We start from the raw sequence: 22,164 nt of genomic DNA on the forward strand, positions 1-22,164 counted from the left end.
TGACGCTTACATAGGTCTGGTGATAATGTTGCCCTTTAATACTTATTTTTCTAATCAGTATGACCTAAACCTAAGGTTTATGTGTCAAATAAATAATAATCTTTGCAATTAAAACATGGTTTTATATCATTTGACAAGGTTGTAAACGTTAACTAGGTTATATATGGACACACTACGGACTGGACTCTCACTATTATGTTAGATCCACTATGGACTGGACTGTCACAATTATATGCTAGATCCACTCGATGTCCATTGCACCGGTCGCCCTAGGGGGGGTGCCCCACATCTGCGGTCCTCTCCAAGGTTTCTCATTGTCATCCCAATGGGTTGAGTTTTTCCTTGCCCTGATGTGGGATCTGAACTGAGGATGTTGTTGTGGCTTGTGCAGCCCTTTGAGACACTTGGGATTTAGGGCTATATAAATAAACATTGATCGGTAGAAAATGGATGGATGGATGGATGGATAACTGATTTATATATATATTATATAGATAAAAAAGTTAATATTTGAGTTGGCCCCCAGGCGCCTCTGTAGTGGAAAAGCTTGGCCCCGACGTCCAAAAGGTTAGGAACTCTTGTTTTAAAAGTCGCAAAATGATGAAAAGTATCACAATATTTCACAAGTGATATGTAGGATGGAGAATTTGGAACAAAATGTACGTGTGAACAAGGCAAATAATGGATGTCAACATTTTCTGGCAGAAGTAACACCGACATCATAAAGTTCGCCAACAAGAAAGACAAGGTGGCGTTGCTGAGGCAGAGAAGCAAGTTGAAAGGAACAAACGTCAATGGACATCTGATTAAACGCAACGTTGCCAAGAAAACAAACTACAAGATGGACACCAAAGGTTAACAGAGGAAGACAGAGTACTATTTATAAAATTATCATAATGGAGTTTAATAAACGTAATATTTCAGAAGTCTCCACTTATTCCAAGTCATTAAGGCCCGAGCAGTGGAGCAAGCCCCGCGGGTCCTACTGAAAGTTTTTCCTTCAACACGATCAGATGCCTTTTTGAGGCCCTTAACATGCAGAAAAAAATCCTCATATTTTGCAGGCGTGTTAAGTATTTCAAAATATTTTCTATTTTGGGGGTCCCGAAAATGAAATTTCAAAATTGTCACTTCCTACCGGTCTTAGGTATCGACACAAAACTCGCAGGAGGCGTCTATCATGACGAGACGTACATAAAAGTCTCCGAAGAAGAACAGGAAGTCGGCCATCTTGGTTTTCGTATGCCATTTTTTGGCGAATAGAAGGGGTCGTACTTTAAAGAGCTCCTCCTAGGGACTTTGGCCAACTGAGTAGCTGTTAAAATTACAGATACTACACATAGAGGTGATGATAAATTGCGGACAAATTTTGCCTACGCCGTAAGATGTGGGCATGGCATCGTTCCTACCATTGCTCCGATGGTTCGCCACAACACACTAAATGTTGAAAACGCGGCTCCACAAATTCAGATCTGTCAGGACTATGGGTTGTTTGTTTTCCCGAGATGCAAGTAAAGCTGGGGCGGGCAAGGCGTGAAGGTAAGGACATGTTTATTTTTACACAAACGAAAAGCGCGCACAAGGGCGGAAGTACAAACTTGGCTAATGAAACAAAAACTTGCACAAAGGCAGAAACTATGAACATGAAAACGAAAACAACACTTACTGTGGCGTGAAACAGCATGAAAACTATGGCATGGAACTATGGCTTGGAATGAAAGGTAGCAGAGGTAAACAGAGATAGTAATGATAATGTCACCAGGACGATCAACAGAAAAAGACAGGCTTAAATAGCAGTGCCATGATTAGTGACAGGTGCGCGAGTGCAAAGCGTGAGACAGTTGCGTGACATGAGAACAGGTGAAAACTAATGGGTAGTCATGGAAACAAAAACAATGGAGCGTGAACAGAAACTAAAGAGTCCAATAACTAAACAAAACAAAACATGATCCAAAAGACATGACAAGATCTTGATCAGATCCTGTGTTGATCTTGATCCCTTTCATTTCATTCCATAGTAATAACTTCCTTACACATGCTCCGATCTTCCTGAAATTTTTGATGGCGAGGAATATTGGGTGGGATGCAACTGCATTACTGCAGTGGCGCCATTATCGCCCCCATGTGGTGGAAAATGATAACAGTCATAACTTCTTCCTGCATGCGCCGATCTTCCTGAAACATTTGATGGTGGGTTGGAGTGTTGGATGGGACTCAAGTGCATGATCATTGCGGCCCCATTATCGCCCCTTTATGGGCAGAAGGGTGAGGTTGAGAGGGCGGAAGAGAGGGGGTGTAAATAATACAAAACCGAGAAGCTGAAGTGAATCAGAACCACTTGGGGTGAAAGTGAGTTTGCTTCATTTCAGAGGGGTCTAAGTTTACACATGCACAAAAATGTGAATGGGCTCCTGTTTTGACCCTCTCTCGGTGTAAATGAATACAACTTGGTGCTCACATTGTATATGTTCAGCAGACAAGTTGATTCATAGGGAGGGTGTTAGAATATTTGTATCTAAGTTATCACAAAAACTTTGTGTTGCAATGAGTTCCCGGCGAGAAGACCAAAAACATGTCTTTCAACCTACCTTTGTAGGGGGGAAGCAACATGAAGGGGTCTCGGTTTCTTTCATGTATTGTAATCAACAGAAAGATATTGTCTGACCCAAGAACTACAAAAGCGAAGAGGAAGCAGGACCAGACTCCCCTCCAGGCATTGCTTTTTTTAACTCTTTTACGACCTCTTTTTTGAACCGACCTTTTCTTTTTAAAGGGGAACATTATCACCAGACCTATGTAAGCGTCAATATACCCCTTGATGTTGCAGAAAAAAGACCATATATATTTTTTAACCGATTTCCGAACTCTAAATGGGTGAATTTTGGCGAATTAAACACCTTTCTAATATTCGCTCTCGGAGCGATGACGTCACAATGTGACGTCGCATCGGGAAGCAATCCGCCATTTTCTCAAACACTGAGTCAAATCAGCTCTGTTATTTTCCGACGAAAGCTATGCTACGACAGAGATGGCAAGAATGTGTGGATATCCTGCGACACTCAAAGCAGATGCATTTCCAACGATAAAGTCAAAGAAATCTGCCGCCAGACCCCCATTGAATCTGCCGGAGTGTGTGAGCAATTCAGGGACAAAGTACCTCGGTAGCAAGGCAAGCAATGGCGGCAGTTTGTTCCCGCAGACGAGCGAGCTAAACCCCCTGGATGTCTTGGCTCACATCGACCCTAGCTTCCCTGGCCTGCTGACATCAACTCCAAAACTGGACAGATCAGCTTTCAGGAAAAGAGCGCGGATGAGGGTATGTTTACAGAATATATTAATTGATGAAAATTGGGCTGTCTGCACTCTCAAGGTGCATGTTGTTGCCAAATGTATTTCATATGCTGTAAACCTAGTTCATAGTTGTTAGTTTCCTTCAATGCCAAACAAACACATACCAATCGTTAGTTAGAAGGCGATCGCCGAATTCGTCCTCGCTTTCTCCCGTGTCGCTGGCTGTCGTGTCGTTTTCGGCGGTTTCGCTTGCATACGGTTCAAACCGATATGGCTCAATAGTTTCAGTTTCTTCTTCATTTTCGCTACCTGCCTCCACACTACAACCATCCGTTTCAATACATGCGTAATCTGTTGAATCGCTTAAGCTGCTGAAATCCGAGTCTGAATCCGAGCTAATGTCGCTATAGCTTGCTGTTCTTTCCGCCATGTTTGTGTTGGCTTCACTATGTGACGTCACAGGAAAATGGACGGGTGTATATAACGATGCTTAAAATCAGGCACTTTGAAGCTTTTTTTAGGGATATTGTGTGATGGGTAAAATTTTGAAAAAAAACTTCGAAAAATATAATAAGCCACTGGGAACTGATTTTTAATGGTTTTAACAATTCTGAAATTGTGATAATGTTCCCCTTTAACTGTTTTGTAATCAAAGGCGATGGCCGTCCCTTTGGAAGCAGCTGTTGCCATGTGGTCAGGGAAGGTCCAAATAAAAGAAGGAGACGTGCAATCTTTTGGCAGAGCGTACTGACACTGTACAAGGGTACAGATGTACACGTTTCTCCTCACCGAGCCAAATTGAATTCTGTCTCTGTTTGATTCTTTGCTTCGTGTCTGTTTTAATAGATGTCATCGATGTTTAAACCTGACAGAGGGTTCACAAGCAGAATGTTTAAAAAAAAAAAAAAAAGACTAATCTTCATTTTTTCTTAAAGGGGAAACATTGCTCAAGTGAAGCAAACTGGACTTAAATTGAATTAGAATAATTTCAGAGGGGTCCGAGATTAATTGTACGGTTTGAATGAGCAGGATAAAGTTGGTTTGGATCGCTACAAATAGAAGCAAACTGACAAAGCTAAGAAAATCGGTTTCAGAAACATTTTTTAGTGTTTAAAAGCACCTGACACGGACAAAAGGTGAAAGGTCAGTCGGTCTTCGTGTTGTGAGACGTCACAAATAAGAGGTCAATCTGCCGAAAAAAAACAAGAAAAATAATGAAGTTAAAACATCATTCAAAAAGTGCTTGTTAAAAAAAGATGACTGCTCACTTTGTTGCTTTTTCGGTATCTTTTCTCCTCTGGTGAACTACAAAGGCAAAGAGCGGGATGAGGAATTAAGCGCCAGAGGGACACAATATTAGGAACAGTACCTACCAGTCAGCAGGACATGCAGCAAGAAGGTGACAACGATGACAGCGCAGACAAAAAGGCCGACCGGGACGACGACGACTCTGATCAACTTCTGATTGGCTGGCGTGGCGAGGAGCGACGATGGCTCACCTGTCGGGAGATTGAGGCGTTTGAAAGCGTTTTAAAATTGACAGAGATTTTAAACTTGACAAACAAGTCAATGGCGTTTTAAAATCGTGTTTTTATCATCTTTGTCTTTTAGTAAAGGTAAAATCATTCTTATCTTTTAACCTTTTTGAACAAGTCGTGCATGCTTTTATTTCAAGTCACCTGGACGACTTCAATGCACTTTATGCTGGCATTAGCCAAAAAGCTCTCTCCCGGTTGCAGTTAGTCCAGAACGCGGCAGCACGACTTTTAACAGGGGCCAGGAAACGCGAGCTTATAACCCCAATTCTTCAGAGTTTGCACTGGCTCCCTGTTCATTTTAGAATTGATTTTAAAACCTTGCTGTTTGTTTTTAAAGCTTTACATGGACTGGCACCTCAGTATATCTCGGACCTCATCCAGATTTACACTCCTGCGCGCGCTCTGAGGTCCGAGAGCCAGCTCCAGCTCGTGGTGCCCAAGACCAGACTTAAATCCAGGGGAGACAGGGCCTTCTCTGTGGTCGGCCCTAAGCTCTGGAACACTCTGCCCCTCCATGTTCAAACTGCTCCCACAGTGGAGTGTTTTAAGTCTCGTCTTAAGACCCACTTTTATTCTTTGGCTTTTAACACTACGTGAGTTGTGTGGTCCTTTGTCCTCTGTTGTCCTCTGTGTTGTTGTTTTTGTTTTGTTTTTTATAAATTTTGATTTCTATTTACTGTTTGAATTGGTTTTTCCCTTTTTATTATTTTTATACTGTTTTTATATTGTTCTATATTTATTTATTTTTTCTTTTTTTTCAGTCATTGGTGGAGCTAAGGATAATATTTGATTATTGTTTTTAATATTGTTGCGCAGCACTTTGCAAACATTTTTGTTGTTTAAATGTGCTATATAAATAAAGTGGATTGGATTGGATTGAAAATACAATATAATAACAATACTTACTGCGTCTCTCGGCGAGACAGTGAAGGATTGTGGGAGCATATTTCACATCCATTCTCCTCACCTGCACAATAAAAACATATTTAAATATCTGCTAATTTTCATTTCTATGAAAATAATAGAACTTACATAAAAACAAGAGTGAGTGTCAGTCATGTTGAAGCCAACAGATGTATGCTCTATCTAAAAAAGTTAATAAAATGGGTTGAAATGGTTTATGATGAGGAAATGACGCTGGGTTTAATATGTACCGCGTGGATCACGGCGTGGGTCTCCGGACTGCGGCACACGGCAGAGCCTGGCGACGGCGTACACGTGTGCACGGAGAAAGTGGCGTTGATGTGCGACATTAGCTCTGCCTCTTTGTGATCCACATATTGCACCACAGTCACGTCCCACGCTGGAAATAAAGAGCATGAACAGTCGTCGTTCAGCAGGAAAATAAACCACAAACAGATGATCCTGCATTATGTAACATAATTATGAGAATTGATGTAGGAAGAAAAAGTCCAACCTTGGAATCTCCCGACAAAAGGACAACTGATCCAAGACTGATTGCCTGCACTAAACTAAAACAAAACAATAATATTATTTCATACACTATGATATTACATTGTTTTATCTTATTTTTTTTATTTTAACTCACTTTTATTTGATTCATTGTTTTTTTTTTTTAAATCATTTTTTAATTCCTAAATGTATTTTTGACTTTTGTTTGAAATTATATGTTTAAATGTGTTTTATGTTTTTTCTTTATGCTTTCCTACATTTTTACTTGTTTGTGGTGTACAACCTTTTGTTTCTCAACTGTGGCTGTTTTTAAAGGGCTCTACAAATAAAGTAGTATGGTATGGTATGGTACACCAAGTACATTATAATTTTTTTAAATCTGTCCTTTCTAATCCATTTTCTACCGCTTGTTACACCCTCGGTGTCTCCGAGGCGCTCAGGCAAATCATATTGTCTAAAATTAAATTTTTCCATTGATAACGTGACATCAAGTGCACACTCTTTCAGTCAATTAGTGCGCGAGGAATATAGAATATAAATAAAAAAGTTTCTTTTTATACTTCATTGAATAATTATACATTTTCTAGTGATTTACAATGTCATCATATCATTACATTAAATAACAATTATGTTATAAGCTGACCTCATTTTTTCATTTAAATTATATTCATGAAATATTTGTAGATTTTGGCACAACCTTTCTTATCTTGAATTGTATTTTTATTCTGTTGTATACTAAAGGATTTTAAATGTATTTCATTATTTTAAATGCTTCTAAAAATGTTAAAATGTATAATATATGAAGTTCATATTTAATAATAGCAATGTTTTATTTATGTTTATTCAATTGAATAATTATTATTCTTGTCATTATTATAAAAATAATTATTATATATTTTTCCAGAATTTTTGGTATTTTATTTTTATACTGAATATTGTTTTTTAATTTATTTTTTTTTATTTAGCATGACCTTGCTTTGTTTTTATTATATGTATACAGTATTTGTGGTATTATGGTATTTATTAATAAGGGTGCTAAAAAAATTAGTTTCATATTTGAATCGCAATTCTTATTTATTCTGATTCAGAATCGATTCATCATTTTCAAACATATGCATATATTTTTTTAAGAATCCATTTTTAGGCCATCTCTGTGCCTACTCGCTGCTCAAAACTTTTGTAACTTGTAACCGGTTTTAAAAAGGTTTTATTATGATTTATATACAAAATAATATACTGTGACAATCGGGAATCGATTTTTATTATCAAATGTTATAATATAATTGGATATTTATTGATATATTTATAGCATTTGTTTGTAATTACCCTTGTAAATGAGACTATTTCACAGGAGTTTGGTGAGGGGCGGGGGGCCAACTTCACACAGGTCTAAAACTGATTTTAAATAAGGCAATAGCTGTGTTTATTTGGCGTTATCAGTCATCAGTGAAAGTGAAAGTGTCTAACCACAAAAAAATATGAAAATATTTCAAAAATTACAAAATGATCTGAATCAAATCGTCGTCCCAAAAAGTACATCTTTATGTGTTAGTACGTAATACGTTTATATGAAATTAATTAAAACATGTTATTTTATTTTACTTTATTATTGATTCTCCTTTAATCTATTTTTGTAGGACCAAGTTAACGTTTGTAACCTTGGCGTTTCAGCTCTATCTCCACTATAATTCCTCGAAAGGCTATAAAAAAAATACCTTCATGCACAGCTGAGGGTGGGGATCCACTTGTGCAAATATTATCTGCAAGACAATACCAAACAATTGTTTTGTAATATCAAACAATACCAGCTGCAATGTGATGCGAACGTTAAAGTATTTAGACTTGATGCGTCATTATAGGCTTTTTGTTTGGACTGAGACCAAAGTGGAGAGGTTCCATCTGAAGAATGTTTACAGCTTGAATCATCTTATACGCTGACTGAAAGCACATTTTAGTGTACCACTTGCAGCAAGATTTTGCAAGAAACAACAATTTTATCATTTGTTTACTTGAGCTTTGCTCGCTAGTGACCACGAGAGGACAGACTTTCAGTAGATACACCCGCACTTTTATCCAGATCCACACCAAAGTGGAAGTACATTAGTAGTACAGTAAATGATGAAAGGGAGATTTACTGACAACATCATGACTCAGCTCTGTAGATCCCCGCTCACATTTGTTCCTGTCAAACCAGATAAGATGCCCGTGTGATAAAGCCCTGAGTCATCAAAACACAGCGGCGGCTACCTTTGCTCTGCTGACATTCTGGGTGGCCTGCTGCAGATCCGTGCAGCCGCCATCCTCTCCTCCTTGGCACAGCGTCACGGTGGCCGTCAGCGGGCAGGCGGGTTCCCAAGAAAGAGCCCCCTCCAACGGGTCGAAATTAATCCCGTGCCACATCTCCTCCAGGCCTGCAGGGACAGCCAGCGATGAGGTCACAAGCAGGAAACCTTGTGGTTCGGTTTGCGTGGCCATTAAAGTGACTCACTGTTTTTGAACGGGCAGACCTGCACCCTGGGGGCGTCCGTCACTGCAGACCAGCCCTGTGGGTATCACCAAGCTTTTAGTGCTGACTCATCACCGTATGGGAACTATATTTTAGTGTTCCAGGTGGCTTTACTGTACCTCGATGCAGAGGCATGGAAGCAGTCTGGAAAATGGGAGGATGGCGCTCTTGTTGATTTCCTCCTTCATGATCTGGAAGGTTAACATTAAGGGAAACATTAAGGCCTTATATTTGTTTCATGTAAATATCAGGTAATTCGGGTGCACATTACACTTAAATTAACCCAATTAAGTCACACTGATCCATTGTAGTGTCTAGTTATTGCAATTTGAATATATAGTCTATATACATATATATATATGAACATATATGTATGTGTATATGTGTATATATATATATATATATATATATATATATATATATTTACATATATATATATATACATACATACATACATATATACATACATATATATATATATATATATATATATATATATATATATATATATATATATATATATATATATATGTTTTAAGTCAGGAAAAAACACAAGAGGCTATATCATCCCTACAAGCCTGTTTCACAGGTTTCCCTGCTCGTTAGGGGATTTTATTGAAGTGTCTAGTTATTGCAATTTGAATATATAGTCTATATACATATATATATATGAACATATATGTATGTGTATATGTGTATGTATATATATATATATATATATATATATATATATATATATATATATATACATATATTTACATATATATATATATATACACATACATACATACATACATATATACATACATATATATATGTTTTAAGTCAGGAAAAAACACAAGAGGCTATATCATCCTTACAAGCCTGTTTCACAGGTTTCCCTGCTCGTTAGGGGATTTTATTGAAGTGTCTGTGGCCTTTACATGTAAAAGCCACTGACACTTCAATATATATATATATATATATATATATATATATATATATATATATATATATATATATATATATATATATATATATATATACGTCAATATATGTATTTTTTTCAAGCTATAAAGTTCTGCATAATTATCAGTTGTTAGTAGCAATATTTCGGTGTTTTCTCTTTACTTTGTCAGTCAAAATAAACATAAACAATGTTAGAAAATAATCCTAAAATGAATTTTAATTGCATTTATTCATACATATCTCTAAAAAGAGTCTGAATAAGGCAATAGCTGTGTTTATTTGGCGTTATTAGTCATCATGTGTGGCCAAACCTTCTCCACTGAGAGCCAAGAACTGACTAACCAAAGGGTGCGGGGTACAATATACAGACTTTTTTTCAAAGAACTACAAAATGCAATTTTGGTTAAAATTCTGTGTGACTGATGATGAGCCAAATCCAAACTAAAATGCAGTACAGTTAGCACGCTAGATAGCATCAAGTAACGCCAGATAGCGTCAAGTACCAAAACATATGAGTAAAATGAGCTATAGAAAAGAGCATTCTAACAGTACTAGGCTAACATGAAATACCAAAATATATGACACTGAGGTGTATACTTGCTAAATTGGCTAAATAAGCTAACATGTTAATGTTAGCATGCTAATATACTAACTGCAACTGTCTCAAGTACCAACATATACCTCTGAGGTGTGTAGGTGAATTTTTTTTTTTAAACATTAACATACATCAGGCACTAAAATATGACTGAGGTGTACGCCTAAAAAATTAGATTAAAAAAAAGATAACATACAAATATTAGCATACTAATAGGTACCAACGCTACGGTGTATACCTGCAAAATTAGCAAAAAACTAGCATGTTAATATTAGAATGCTAACGATTGTGCCGTTAAAAAAAAAGCTATGGGCCGCGCTTTGGATACCGCTGATATATATATATATACAAAATTTATAATTTAGTTACTGTTAGAATAATTGTTTCTAAATTATCACAAAAACTATTACATTGTGTTCCTGACAAGAAGGTTAGGTCTTTGAAACCTACCAAGAGTAAGGCTCGTAAAACGTATCTTTTTGAAGTATTTTCCGAACTCTCTTTGAACTATTTTATGGAACTCTTTTTGAACTATTTTACGACCTCTTCTTTTGAACTGTTCGGTAACCAAAGGCAAGGCTGTTTACGACCCACTTCCCTCTGGAAGCAGCTGTGGTCAGGTGGGGGGAGAAAACCAAATAAAGAAGGAGGAGTGCAATCTTTTGGGAGAGCGTGCTGAGACACTGTAAGAGGTTACAGGTCGACGGCGACTCTCCTCAATATATTGAGTCCAAATTTAATTCTGTCTCTGTTTAATTCTTTGCCTCTTGTCTTGTTTAAAGGGGAACATTATCACCAGACCTATGTAAGCGTCAATATATACCTTGATGTTGCATAAAAAAGACCATATATTTTTTTAACCGATTTCCGAACTCTAAATGGGTGAATTTTGGCAAATTAAACGCCTTTCTAATATTCGCTCTCGTTGTGACGTCACATCGGGAAATAATCCGCCGTTTTCTCAAACACCGAGTCAAATCAGCTCTGTTATTTTCCGTTTTTTCGACTGTTTTCCGTACTTTGGAGACATCATGCCTCGTCGGTGTGTTGTCGGAGGGTGTAACAACACGAACAGGGACGGATTCAAGTTGCACCAGTGGCCCAAAGATGCGAAAGTGGCAAGAAATTGGACGTTTGTTCCGCACACTTTACCGACGAAAGCTATGCTACGACAGAGATGGCAAGAATGTGTGGATATCCTGCGACACTCAAAGCAGATGCATTTCCAACGATAAAGTCAAAGAAATCTGCCGCCAGACCCCCATTGAATCTGCCGGAGTGTGTGAGCAATTCAGGGACAAAGGACCTCGGTAGCAAGGCAAGCAATGGCGGCAGTTTGTTCCCGCAGACGAGCGAGCTAAACCCCCTGGATGTCTTGGCTCACATCGACCCTAGCTTCCCTGGCCTGCTGACATCAACTCCAAAACTGGACAGATCAGCTTTCAGGAAAAGAGCGCGGATGAGGGTATGTCTACAGAATATATTAATTGATGAAAATTGGGCTGTCTGCACTCTCAAAGTGTATGTTGTTGCCAAATGTATTTCATATGCTGTAAACCTAGTTCATAGTTGTTAGTTTCCTTTAATGCCAAACAAACACATACCAATCGTTGGTTAGAAGGCGATCGCCGAATTCGTCCTCGCTTTCTCCCGTGTCGCTGGCTGTCGTGTCGTTTTCGTCGGTTTCGCTTGCACACGGTTCAAACCGATATGGCTCAATAGCTTCAGTTTCTTCTTCAGTTTCGTTTTCGCTACCTGCCTCCACACTACAACCATCCGTTTCAATACATTCGTAATCTGTTGAATCGCTTAAGCCGCTGAAATCCGAGTTTGAATCCGAGCTAATGTCGCTATAGCTTGCTGTTCTTTCCGCCATGTTTGTTTGTGTTGGCTTCACTGTGTGACGTCACAGGAAAATGGACGGGTGTTTATAACGATGGTTAAAATCAGGCACTTTGAAGCTTTTTTTAGGGATAGGTAAAATTTTGAAAAAAACTTCGAAAAATAAAATAAGCCACTGGGAACTGATTTTTAATGGTTTTAACCATTCTGAAATTGTGATAATGTTCCCCTTTGTTTAATAGATGTCATCAGTGTTTGAACCTGACTGTTACCCAAGTAGATTTCATTCATGTGGCTTTTCCCCCCATACAACCCGTTAAAAATCAGTGTGCACCTTGTGCTAACATAAGCAACAACCTATGACCTCATCTTCTGCACAAGCAGCCAAAATCAACAGGTTTATTGCTTTGATACGTTACAGCCATATTTGTTTCACGAAGCTATTCCGCCACTATGAGGCCAACTGTCATGACGTCCCTGGGGTGTTTCAAAATAAAAGCTCATTTACCAGCGCACCAGCGCCCGTGCTAGCGCAGATGAAGTCCTTACGGCACAGTCGCAGCCGGTAGTCTTCATCATCCAGCATGTCGGTCACGGTGACACGCAGTTCTTTCCTCTCTGCGTTGACATCGTATGATATCCTCCCAGCTGGAAGTGTGCAATATTACCGCATGTATTACATCATATTACCACATACACACTTGTAGTACTCACTGATGCATTCAGGCACGTGTCTGCTCAAATCCTCCCATGAGCAATCTGTCGAGAGTGACATAACGCTTGTTATTTATACATAATAACGCCTCAGTGGTGAGTCATTAACCTTCATTTGTTTCCATCAAGGAAGTACCAGACGGATTATACATTGACTTTGAAAGATTAGTGCGAAACCCAGCATCCAAAGCTTCCTGCTCGAGTGTCGGCTTTGTGTTACATCCACCTGGAGCGACGTAGGTTCCGCTTTGATTTATTCCGCAGTAATTGGGCACCGTCGTCACCGTGACTTTGACTTGCTGCTGCGGATAAACGTCGGTGCAGTTGTCGTCCAGATCCACCTGGAGGGACAAGGCAGCAACGGTGAGGGGGACGAATGTCGCAGCCGACCATCACAAATGTAGGCCTGTGAATCTTTGGCCACCACCAAGCGATTTGATTCGATTCTTGGGGGGGTAACGATTCGATTCAGAATCGATTCAAACCGATTCTCGCTTCAAAATCAATACTTTTTAAAAATCAGATTGAGTGCCAGTTCCATGGTTAACTACATTCCTCCATAAAAAAGACAAACGGCTCTGTAAAAATGTTGAATTATTAAGCTCCAGCTCGTGGTGCCCAAGACCAGACTTAAAACCAGGGGAGACAGGGCCTTCTCTGTGGTCGGCCCTAAGCTCTGGAACACTCTGCCCCTCCATGTTCCAACTGATCCCACAGTGGAGTCTTTTAGGTCTCGTCTTAAGACCCACTTTTATTCTTTGGCTTTTAACATTACGTGAGTTGTGTGGTCCTCTGTTGTGCTCCGTGATTTCTATTCATTGTTTTAATTGGTTTTTAATCATATTTATTTGTATATTGTTTTTATATTTATTTATTTATTGTTCTTATTCAGTCATTGCTGGAGCTAAGGATAATATTTGAATATTGTTTTTAATATTGTTGTGCAGCACTTTGGAAACATTTTTGTTGTTTAAATGTGTTATATAAATAAAGTGGATTGGATATTTAAAAGAAAAATTTGTTGTTGAATAAAATTCCACCCACACATTTAATAAAGTCAAATACAAATAAGGCAACAAGAGAAGTATCACACACTTCTCTTTTCTAAAGTAAGTCTGTACAGCAGATATAGATTATTTACATCCTATGTGTCAAAGTCAAGGCCCTTGAATGGATTATCTATGGCCCCCGGGATGATATTTGATTAGTATTGGAACCGGCCGCCTGCTGCTGTTTTGCACGCTCCAATACTCCATCAGTGTTGGCGCTAGGAATCTTCAAAATGGGGTCCCACAGTACATTTTTGAAGTGAAGTGAATTATATTTATATAGCGCTTTTCTCTAGTGACTCAAAGCGCTTTTACATAGTGAAAACCCAATATCGAAGTTACATTTAAACCAGTGTGGGTGGCACTGGGAGCAGGTGGGTAAAGTGTCTTGCCCAAGGACACAACGGCAGTGACTAGGATGGCGGGGATCGAACCTGGGACCCTAAAGTTGCTGGCACGGCCACTCTACTAACCAAGCTATACCGCCAAGTGGGCTAAGTGGGGTCCCACTTTATTGTAACCGTTTTGAAAACAAATGATACATGTATGCATTATCCTGTTATATCTCACATTCTATATTGTGTTTTGGAAAAAGGTCATAAATATTACTTAACTCATAAAAAAATAATAATACAAAAGAAAACACATTTTTTTGCATATGTAAATGTATTCAGATATAAACATTCATTCACTTTCTTCTTTCCTTCATGGATTTAAACTTTACCGCTGCCGGTATTTTTTTCTATATTTTTATTGTAATGTTTTCAGAATGTGTTTGTTCTATTTTTGGCCAAAGTAAGACAAAGAAAACAATCTGAAGTTGTCTTTATTTTTTTTGTTTTAATGCCATGATTTTAATAGTCCTGCCTGCGTGTGTACAGATTTTCTTCCATGCGGCCCCTGAGCTAAAATGAGTTCTACATCAACAATATGATTTACCTGAGATTAAAAAAATAATAATAATTTAAAAAATAATAATTAAAAATCGATTTATGAATTTTTTTTTAAATCAATTAAAAATTGTTACAAATAAGAATTGCGATTCATTCGAAAATCAATTTGTTGCAATCCTAATGCCTCATATGCGCTCAAAGTGTCATGATAACCATAGAACAGGAAATAACGGGATCATCGGGATCACTTTATATACGTCTGCATTTTAATGATGTTGTTAAATAACTGTAACTTGACCGCACGCTGATTTGTAACTCACACTTTTTCTATGTACTGCACTCGTAGTTTAAATTGCTTTTCATTCTGTAACTTCAATCTTGTTATGTATTTTTGACATTGTGTAATGTTAATTGTGGATGCTAAATGTGCCATAAAAGGACTACAGATGGAAATTAGCATGGTGCTAGATCTGGTGCAGCCATCTTTTTAAAGGTAACTGCACATTGTCCTTCAAATAACAAACACAACAACAACAACTGCCTTTGCAGTACAATATGCCTAACTTACGTACGCGACCTGACTAAAGCGGGGTACACATCGGCCTGTTTTGTCCCAAGTTTTTCCTTTCCGACCTAACACAGCAAACGCCAGATTTTCTTACTATGTCTTGTAAGATTGTCTTGTTGTCTGATGTGTGTTAAAGTAAAAGTTAAAGTACCACTGATAGTCACACACACACTAGGTGTGGTGAAATGACCCTCTGCATTTGACCCAGCTCCTTGTTCCACCCCCTAGGGGTTGAGGGGAGCAGTGAGCAGCACCGGTGGCCGTGCTCGGGAATCATTTTGGTATTTTTATTCCCCAATTCCAAGAGAGAATTTATCCTGATAATTGGCTCCAAAATGTGGACTACAATTGTAAATATTGAACATTGAGATTTTTCTTTTAAAAATAGTCCCAGGATCAAAATTATTGCCGCTTGTTGCTATGGTGAGAGGTTGTTATGAAGTTTCTTCTTCGATTTTGCTACAGTAGGTCACTACTGGTGAGTGACACTGGGAATTTTGGTATCGATCAGATATCAAGTGGATACAGGGATAGCTAGTCTCGCCAAAACTGATACCGATTACCGACACTTTTTGTACTTCTCGATTATTTTCTGTTAAGCTCCCTCGAGAAGAAGAAAACACTCTGACTCTCCGCTGCGACTATAAATAATATCATTCGTCTTTAAAGTTGTTATAAGTACACCTCTGCGTAACATTGTATCTTTATATTAACATTAAACAACAAAAAACGGAAATACATCAACTTACAACAAACATGTTAGTCTGTAACAGAAAAAATGTCCTCAAAACTTAAAAAAATGTAATCCCTATTTAAACTATAAACATTTAATTACTTAAAACATTCAAACACAATAATACTAATAAACACGCATAGATAGCAACATTAACATAGTAGCACAATATGTAAACTAAAAACAAAAATCAATAAAACAATTTGTGCTGATTAAACTATTTTTTTCCAAAACGAGAAAGTCAGGATTAATGACTACAATAAGCACGTTTTGTAGTGCGCATCATTCCGAAGTGGGCTTTGACGCATAATACTGCATGATACTGATAAAGCATGTTCCCTTGAGCTCGCCCTAACTGCTCTGATACATTGACTATGATTATGAGGACAAATATGTTATGCAAATGAATATATATTTTACATACAACGACAACAACATAAAGCAATGTAAAGTGTGTATGAATTTGTTAGAGTCTGGCTTGGGCATTGTAGGAGGCAGAGACGGCAGGTGAGGTCCAAGTAAAGTTGCAGTTATTCACAAAACTAAATGAGTGCAGCACGGAAGTGCACAGGAATCATAAGGAAAGCTATGCAGCGTGGAAGCAAAAACCAACAACAAAACGATTCAAGGCTGGCGTGAAAAGCATCCTCTATTGGCAACCAGGAACAGGTGTGTCCTGATTTCCAAAAAGGGACAGTTGAGAGAGAAGCCAGCGCTCAGACAAAAGAAGTGGTGGAGGCAAACAGGAAGTGGTAAACAAAAATAAGAGCGCCGAACAGAAAATAAACACGGAAACTAATAATAGAGTCTAAGCTGTCATGAGAGCTCATAACATAAATGATCAATTTTCAGTTAAATTACAGACAATTGTTTCAGAAAAAAGTAATTTGCTGGACATATATACAACGAAAAATATCGATCCCACCACGCTGGTATCGACGTGATACCAATACCCACCTTGTTATCAATACTTTCATAATCAGGCCCCTAAAACGATTAAGTTGGATGCTTTACAGTACTACATTAATTAATCCATCCATCAATTTTCTACCGCTTCTCCCTTTCGGGGTCGCGGGGGGTGCTGGAGGCTATCTCAGCTGCAATCGGGCGGAAAGTAATAGATAATAATTGTTTTTTTTACAATGAAATAAATTAAACTAAAATCAATAACTTAATCTAAAATAAATTGTAATAAATGACATAAATTAAATTAAATTAAGAAATCGCTTAATATTTAGAAAAACGTTAAGTGCGTACCAGCCTTAAGCAGATGCTTTAAAGTCAACAGTTGAGTAGTTATACTTTATTTTAGACTTTTTAAACGACAGTTCAAATTAAACCACATTACATTTTTGGCCTTTTTTGTCTGAGGCCACAAAAGAGAAAACTGTGTGATGATAACCACAAAAGAGAAAAACTTTGAAGCCACACGTAATTGTATTCTGACTTTGGATCTTTTAGTGTTATTGGACACAGTACCTGCATTCCGGATATTATCCAGCCGGAAACCTTGGAGATGCTGACTATCCGGCAGTTGTGAGGCATTCCCGGTGTGTGGGAGCAAACGGACAAGCCGTGGATGTACTCTGGATGGAGAGGAATTTAGATGAAGTCATTGCCCATAATGAGTAATAACAAGGTTTTTGATGTAACAACAAACCTGGAAGCTGTACAGTAGTGTTGATTTGGAGGTGCAGCGAGCACCTTTGACGCCCCTCACATGTCATGCCTGTGGAAAAGCTGAGGTTGCGGAACACGGCGGCGGCGGTGAGTCCGTTAGCGGGCATCTGACACGGATCGGCAAAGTAATCTGTAATGGAGTTTTGTAAAAGTAACGTCTGACAATATATGTTGTTGCTTTGGGAAATTCCCACTTGTGGTTGATTACTTCAGAACATGAATGGTGTATTAACAAAACTGGAAAATATTCTTTTTTGGACATAAATTGGGAATAGTTAATATACAATATTAGTAATGGGATGTTCTTACTTGCTGGCTGGGTGTTGCACTGAAAGCCCTGCAACAAGAAACACAAAGTGGTCTAATTAGTGAGGACACCAATGAACAAATATTTATATATTATATAAAATGATTTGCATAACTTATGTTTCATTTTTTATTTTACAAACCCCGTTTCCATATGAGTTGGGAAATTGTGTTAGATGTAAATATAAACGGAATACAATGATTTGCAAATCCTTTTCAAGCCATATTCAGTTGAATATGCTACAAAGACAACATATTTGATGTTCAAACTGATAAACTTTTTTTTTTTTGCAAATAATAATTAACTTAGAATTTCATGGCTGCAACACGTGCCAAAGTAGTTGGGAAAGGGCATGTTCACCACTGTGTTACATGGCCTTTCCTTTTAACAACACTCAATAAACTTTTGGGAACTGAGGAGACACATTTTTGAAGCTTCTCAGGTGGAATTCTTTCCCATTCTTGCTTGATGTACAGCTTAAGTTGTTCAACAGTCCGGGGGTCTCCGTTGTGCTATTTTAGGCTTCATAATGCGCCACACATTTTCAATGGGAGACAGGTCTGGACTACAGGCAGGCCAGTCTAGTACCCGCACTCTTTTACTATGAAGCCACGTTGATGTAACACGTGGCTTGGCATTGTCTTGCTGAAATAAGCAGGGGCGTCCATGGTAACGTTGCTTGGATGGCAACATATGTTGCTCCAAAACCTGTATGTACCTTTCAGCATTAATGGCGCCTTCACAGATGTGCAAGTTACCCATGCCTTGGGCACTAATACACCCCCATACCATCACAGATGCTGGCTTTTCAACTTTGCGCCTATAAAAATCCGGATGGTTCTTTTCCTCTTTGGTCCGGAGGACACGACGTCCACAGTTTCCAAAAACAATTTGAAATGTGGACTCCTCAGACCACAGAACACTTTTCCACTTTGTATCAGTCCATCTTAGATGAGCTCAGGCCCAGCGAAGCCGACGGCATTTCTGGGTGTTGTTGATAAACGGTTTTCGCCTTGCATAGGAGAGTTTTAACTTGCACTTACAGATGTAGCGACCAACTGTAGTTACTGACAGTGGGTTTCTGAAGTATTCTTGAGCCCATGTGGTGATATCCTTTACACACTGATGTCGCTTGTTGATGCAGTACAGCCTGAGGGATCGAAGGTCACGGGCTTAGCTGCTTACATGCAGTGATTTCTCCAGATTCTCTGAACCCTTTGATGATATTACGGACCGTAGATGGTGAAATCCCTAAATTCCTTGCAATAGCTGGTTGAGAAAGGTTTTTCTTAAACTGTTCAACAATTTGCTCACGCATTTGTTGACAAAGTGGTGACCCTCGCCCCATCCTTGTTTGTGAATGACTGAGCATTTCATGGAATCTACTTTTATACCCAATCATGGCACCCACCTGTTCCCAATTTGCCTGTTCACCTGTGGGATGTTCCAAATAAGTGTTTGATGAGCATTCCTCAACTTTATCAGTATTTATTGCCACCTTTCCCAACTTCTTTGTCACGTGTTGCTGGCATCAAATTCTAAAGTTAATGATTATTTGCAAAAAAAAAATAGTTTATCAGTTTGAACATCAAATATGTTGTCTTTGTAGCACATTCAACTGAATATGGGTTGAAAATGATTTTCAAATAATTGTATTCCGTTTATATTTACATTTAACACAATTTCCCAACTCGGAAACGAGGTTTGCATATAATTTATATGAAATAATTTGTACAGTATAATTTATATTTATTATTTTTAATTGTATGCTATATAATTAATATAAATTAATTTGTATAACATAATTTAAAATGTATATTTTTTATTTTATTTTATATGATTTATATACTATTTCTATAGTATAATTCATATTTAATCAATCAATCATATACTTTATTAGTCCACGAGGGGAAATTCAAATTTTCAGCATTTATTAATTGTATTTTATAATATTTACATAAAATAATTTGTTTAATATAATTAAAATATTTCATTTGTATTTTATTTTACAGTATTTATACAAAACAATTTATACAGCCAGCGCAAGGTAATTTTGTGTAATAAAGACGTTGGTTTGTTTAAATGGCACTGTGAGTCCTGAATAGGTCAGTTTAAAAAAAAAGCATTCTGTGTTGTCATTTCACTAACTAATTTATGTACTTAAATATACCTTTATACTGTACATTTCAGATAATAATTACAGAACATGAGCCTGATAATTTTTAGTGCCGTCAAAAAATCACATTTTGATCAGATTATTCACACTTCTGTATTTTGATTATTCGAGATTCGTGTTAAAATGTTAAGTTTTACAGCCCTAATATTAATTATACATATTACATACAGTATACAAATATAGTTTTCTAATGAGCTCATTTTTATTTAGAAAATAATAATTATGTAAATAATTGAAGTTAAATGCACTCACAAAATGTGTGCAAATTTGTAATATATTACAAACGGTTGTTAATAATAGTAATACATTCACTGTCTTAACTTGTCAACATTTTTCTTTAATTATTTGTCATGATCTCACATGACAGTTTCGATAATTAGTTTCCTTGTCGTGTCTGTTGTATTTCATGTCAAGCACTCTAATTTTTGTTGTCCCACTTCCTCTTTGCCTCCCCCACTTATGCAGTCTAAGCACCAGCTCCTTCACCTGTTCCAGATTGGCAAATCAGGACATACCTGTCCCTGCTTGCCAATCAGGAAGCCTTTATTGCCGTTCCCCATGATTCCTGTATTCTTCACTGTTGCACAATTTCTTTATTTTTGATAGCGAATTACATTTTTTACCTTCACTTTGCCTGCCATCACTGCATCCTGGGGTACAGACCAACAACGCTCAACGCCAAAACGTAACAATTGTTATTGTTTTTTTTTTTATTATTGTCAATAATAAATTCAATTAAAATCATTGCCATATTACTTTTTTTACCTCGATTTTTTCTATATTGGCGTGATTAAAAAAAAATAAAAATATATATATATATATTTTAATTAATTTAAATTATATTTAGGTATGGTGCTCATTGAAATGAACATAGTTCATTATATTTTATGGTGAAAATAAACTAAAATAAAATAAAATAAAAACATTTTAATTAAATTAAATTAAAAACATTAATCAACAATATACTACATCTAAAAACAATTCAATAATACAATTTTAAATTTGTTTATGAAACCCTTTTTTAAATTTTCATTTTCAATAAATTACAAAAAATTGGATGGATTTTTTTAAAATTTAAAGCAAAACAAAATTATATCATTTAAAAAAATGTTTTTATTTATTTAATCAAATTAAATGTAATTAAATAGGTAGGGCCAAAACTAAGATTATAGTAGCGTGATAATGAAACAAACATTACTGGAAGAGTTGTTTGTTTAGTCTCTTCTCTAAGGCAGCATAAAATGTACACAATCTTGCTCCTCTTTAGATTTAAGTGATTGCAAAGGCATGTCCTGCCCACTGGAGCACCTTTCGATCTGGAAGGGTCAAAATTGTACGCTATCAATAGTTGTTGTTTGAATCGGAATAGGAGGATGCACTTTTACCTGAGAACACTGAATGCCACACATCTTTATCTTTTCCAGATCCATGTGTGTAGCAGCTCCATGGAAACCCAAACAGAAGTGGAACATCAGCAAGGCCGCACGCAGAAACATATCCACAACAAATCTTTGACTTCCTTCTGCTTCTTTTTCCTTGCACTTGTCGAACACTAAAGTGGCAGTTAGGATGGGAGGTGTGACACTGAGGAGACTGCTGGCTTGTATAGTGACATCCAGTTCTGCTGTGATGGACAATAAGGGGAAGAAAATCTTGCAGGTCATCAGGGGGGCGGAGCTATGAAGATAAATACATTATGTGCAAACAAACATTCTATTATTAGTTACAAAGGGGCACATTCAAGTTGAAATAGTTTAAGAGTATTTTAAATATGCGTTCAGAAAGTCGTCCAAAGAATGCATTAAAATTTAAAATAAACCAGCATTTGCAGGATGCACTTACTGGAAAGGAAGTTCACAACAAACTGTTTAAAGGTGCATGATTTAAAAAAAAAAAAAACTAAACATACGT

The 22,164-nt window shown here is 37.4% G+C and overlaps 1 protein-coding gene across 1 annotated transcript; it reads right to left on the reverse strand.

Annotated features, from left to right (window-relative positions):
• Positions 1–4,375: 4,375 nt before the first annotated feature.
• il17rel (interleukin 17 receptor E-like) lies at positions 4,376–21,873 on the reverse strand. Its single transcript, XM_061961500.2, has 18 exons — positions 21,639–21,873; positions 18,080–18,107; positions 17,751–17,900; positions 17,570–17,676; positions 13,074–13,188; positions 12,848–12,892; positions 12,642–12,781; positions 8,868–8,939; positions 8,731–8,785; positions 8,490–8,653; positions 7,958–8,002; positions 6,247–6,301; positions 5,984–6,132; positions 5,862–5,915; positions 5,736–5,796; positions 4,665–4,790; positions 4,560–4,596; positions 4,376–4,480 (listed from the first exon to the last, which is right to left on the reverse strand). The coding sequence occupies exons 1-18, from the start codon at positions 21,747–21,749 to the stop codon at positions 4,462–4,464; spliced, it is 1,533 nt and encodes a 510-aa protein (XP_061817484.2). The 5' UTR covers positions 21,750–21,873; the 3' UTR covers positions 4,376–4,461.
• Between the last annotated feature and the right edge of the window lie 291 nt (positions 21,874–22,164).

The sequence above is a fragment of the Nerophis lumbriciformis genome, linkage group LG05 (genome assembly GCF_033978685.3).
Source record: "Nerophis lumbriciformis linkage group LG05, RoL_Nlum_v2.1, whole genome shotgun sequence".
Classification (NCBI taxonomy): domain Eukaryota; kingdom Metazoa; phylum Chordata; class Actinopteri; order Syngnathiformes; family Syngnathidae; genus Nerophis; species Nerophis lumbriciformis.

Bases quoted from the DNA above. Each gene is read 5' to 3' on its own strand.
- il17rel (XM_061961500.2), bottom strand. From the start codon at position 21,749: ATGTTTCTGCGTGCGGCCTTGCTGATGTTCCACTTCTGTTTGGGTTTC. The intron at 8,786-8,867 runs GTACAGTAAAGC...TGATACCCACAG, and splicing joins TTCCATGCCTCTGCATCGAG to GGCTGGTCTGCAGTGACGGA. The intron at 4,597-4,664 runs GTAGGTACTGTT...TTGCCTTTGTAG, and splicing joins GCTGCATGTCCTGCTGACTG to TTCACCAGAGGAGAAAAGAT.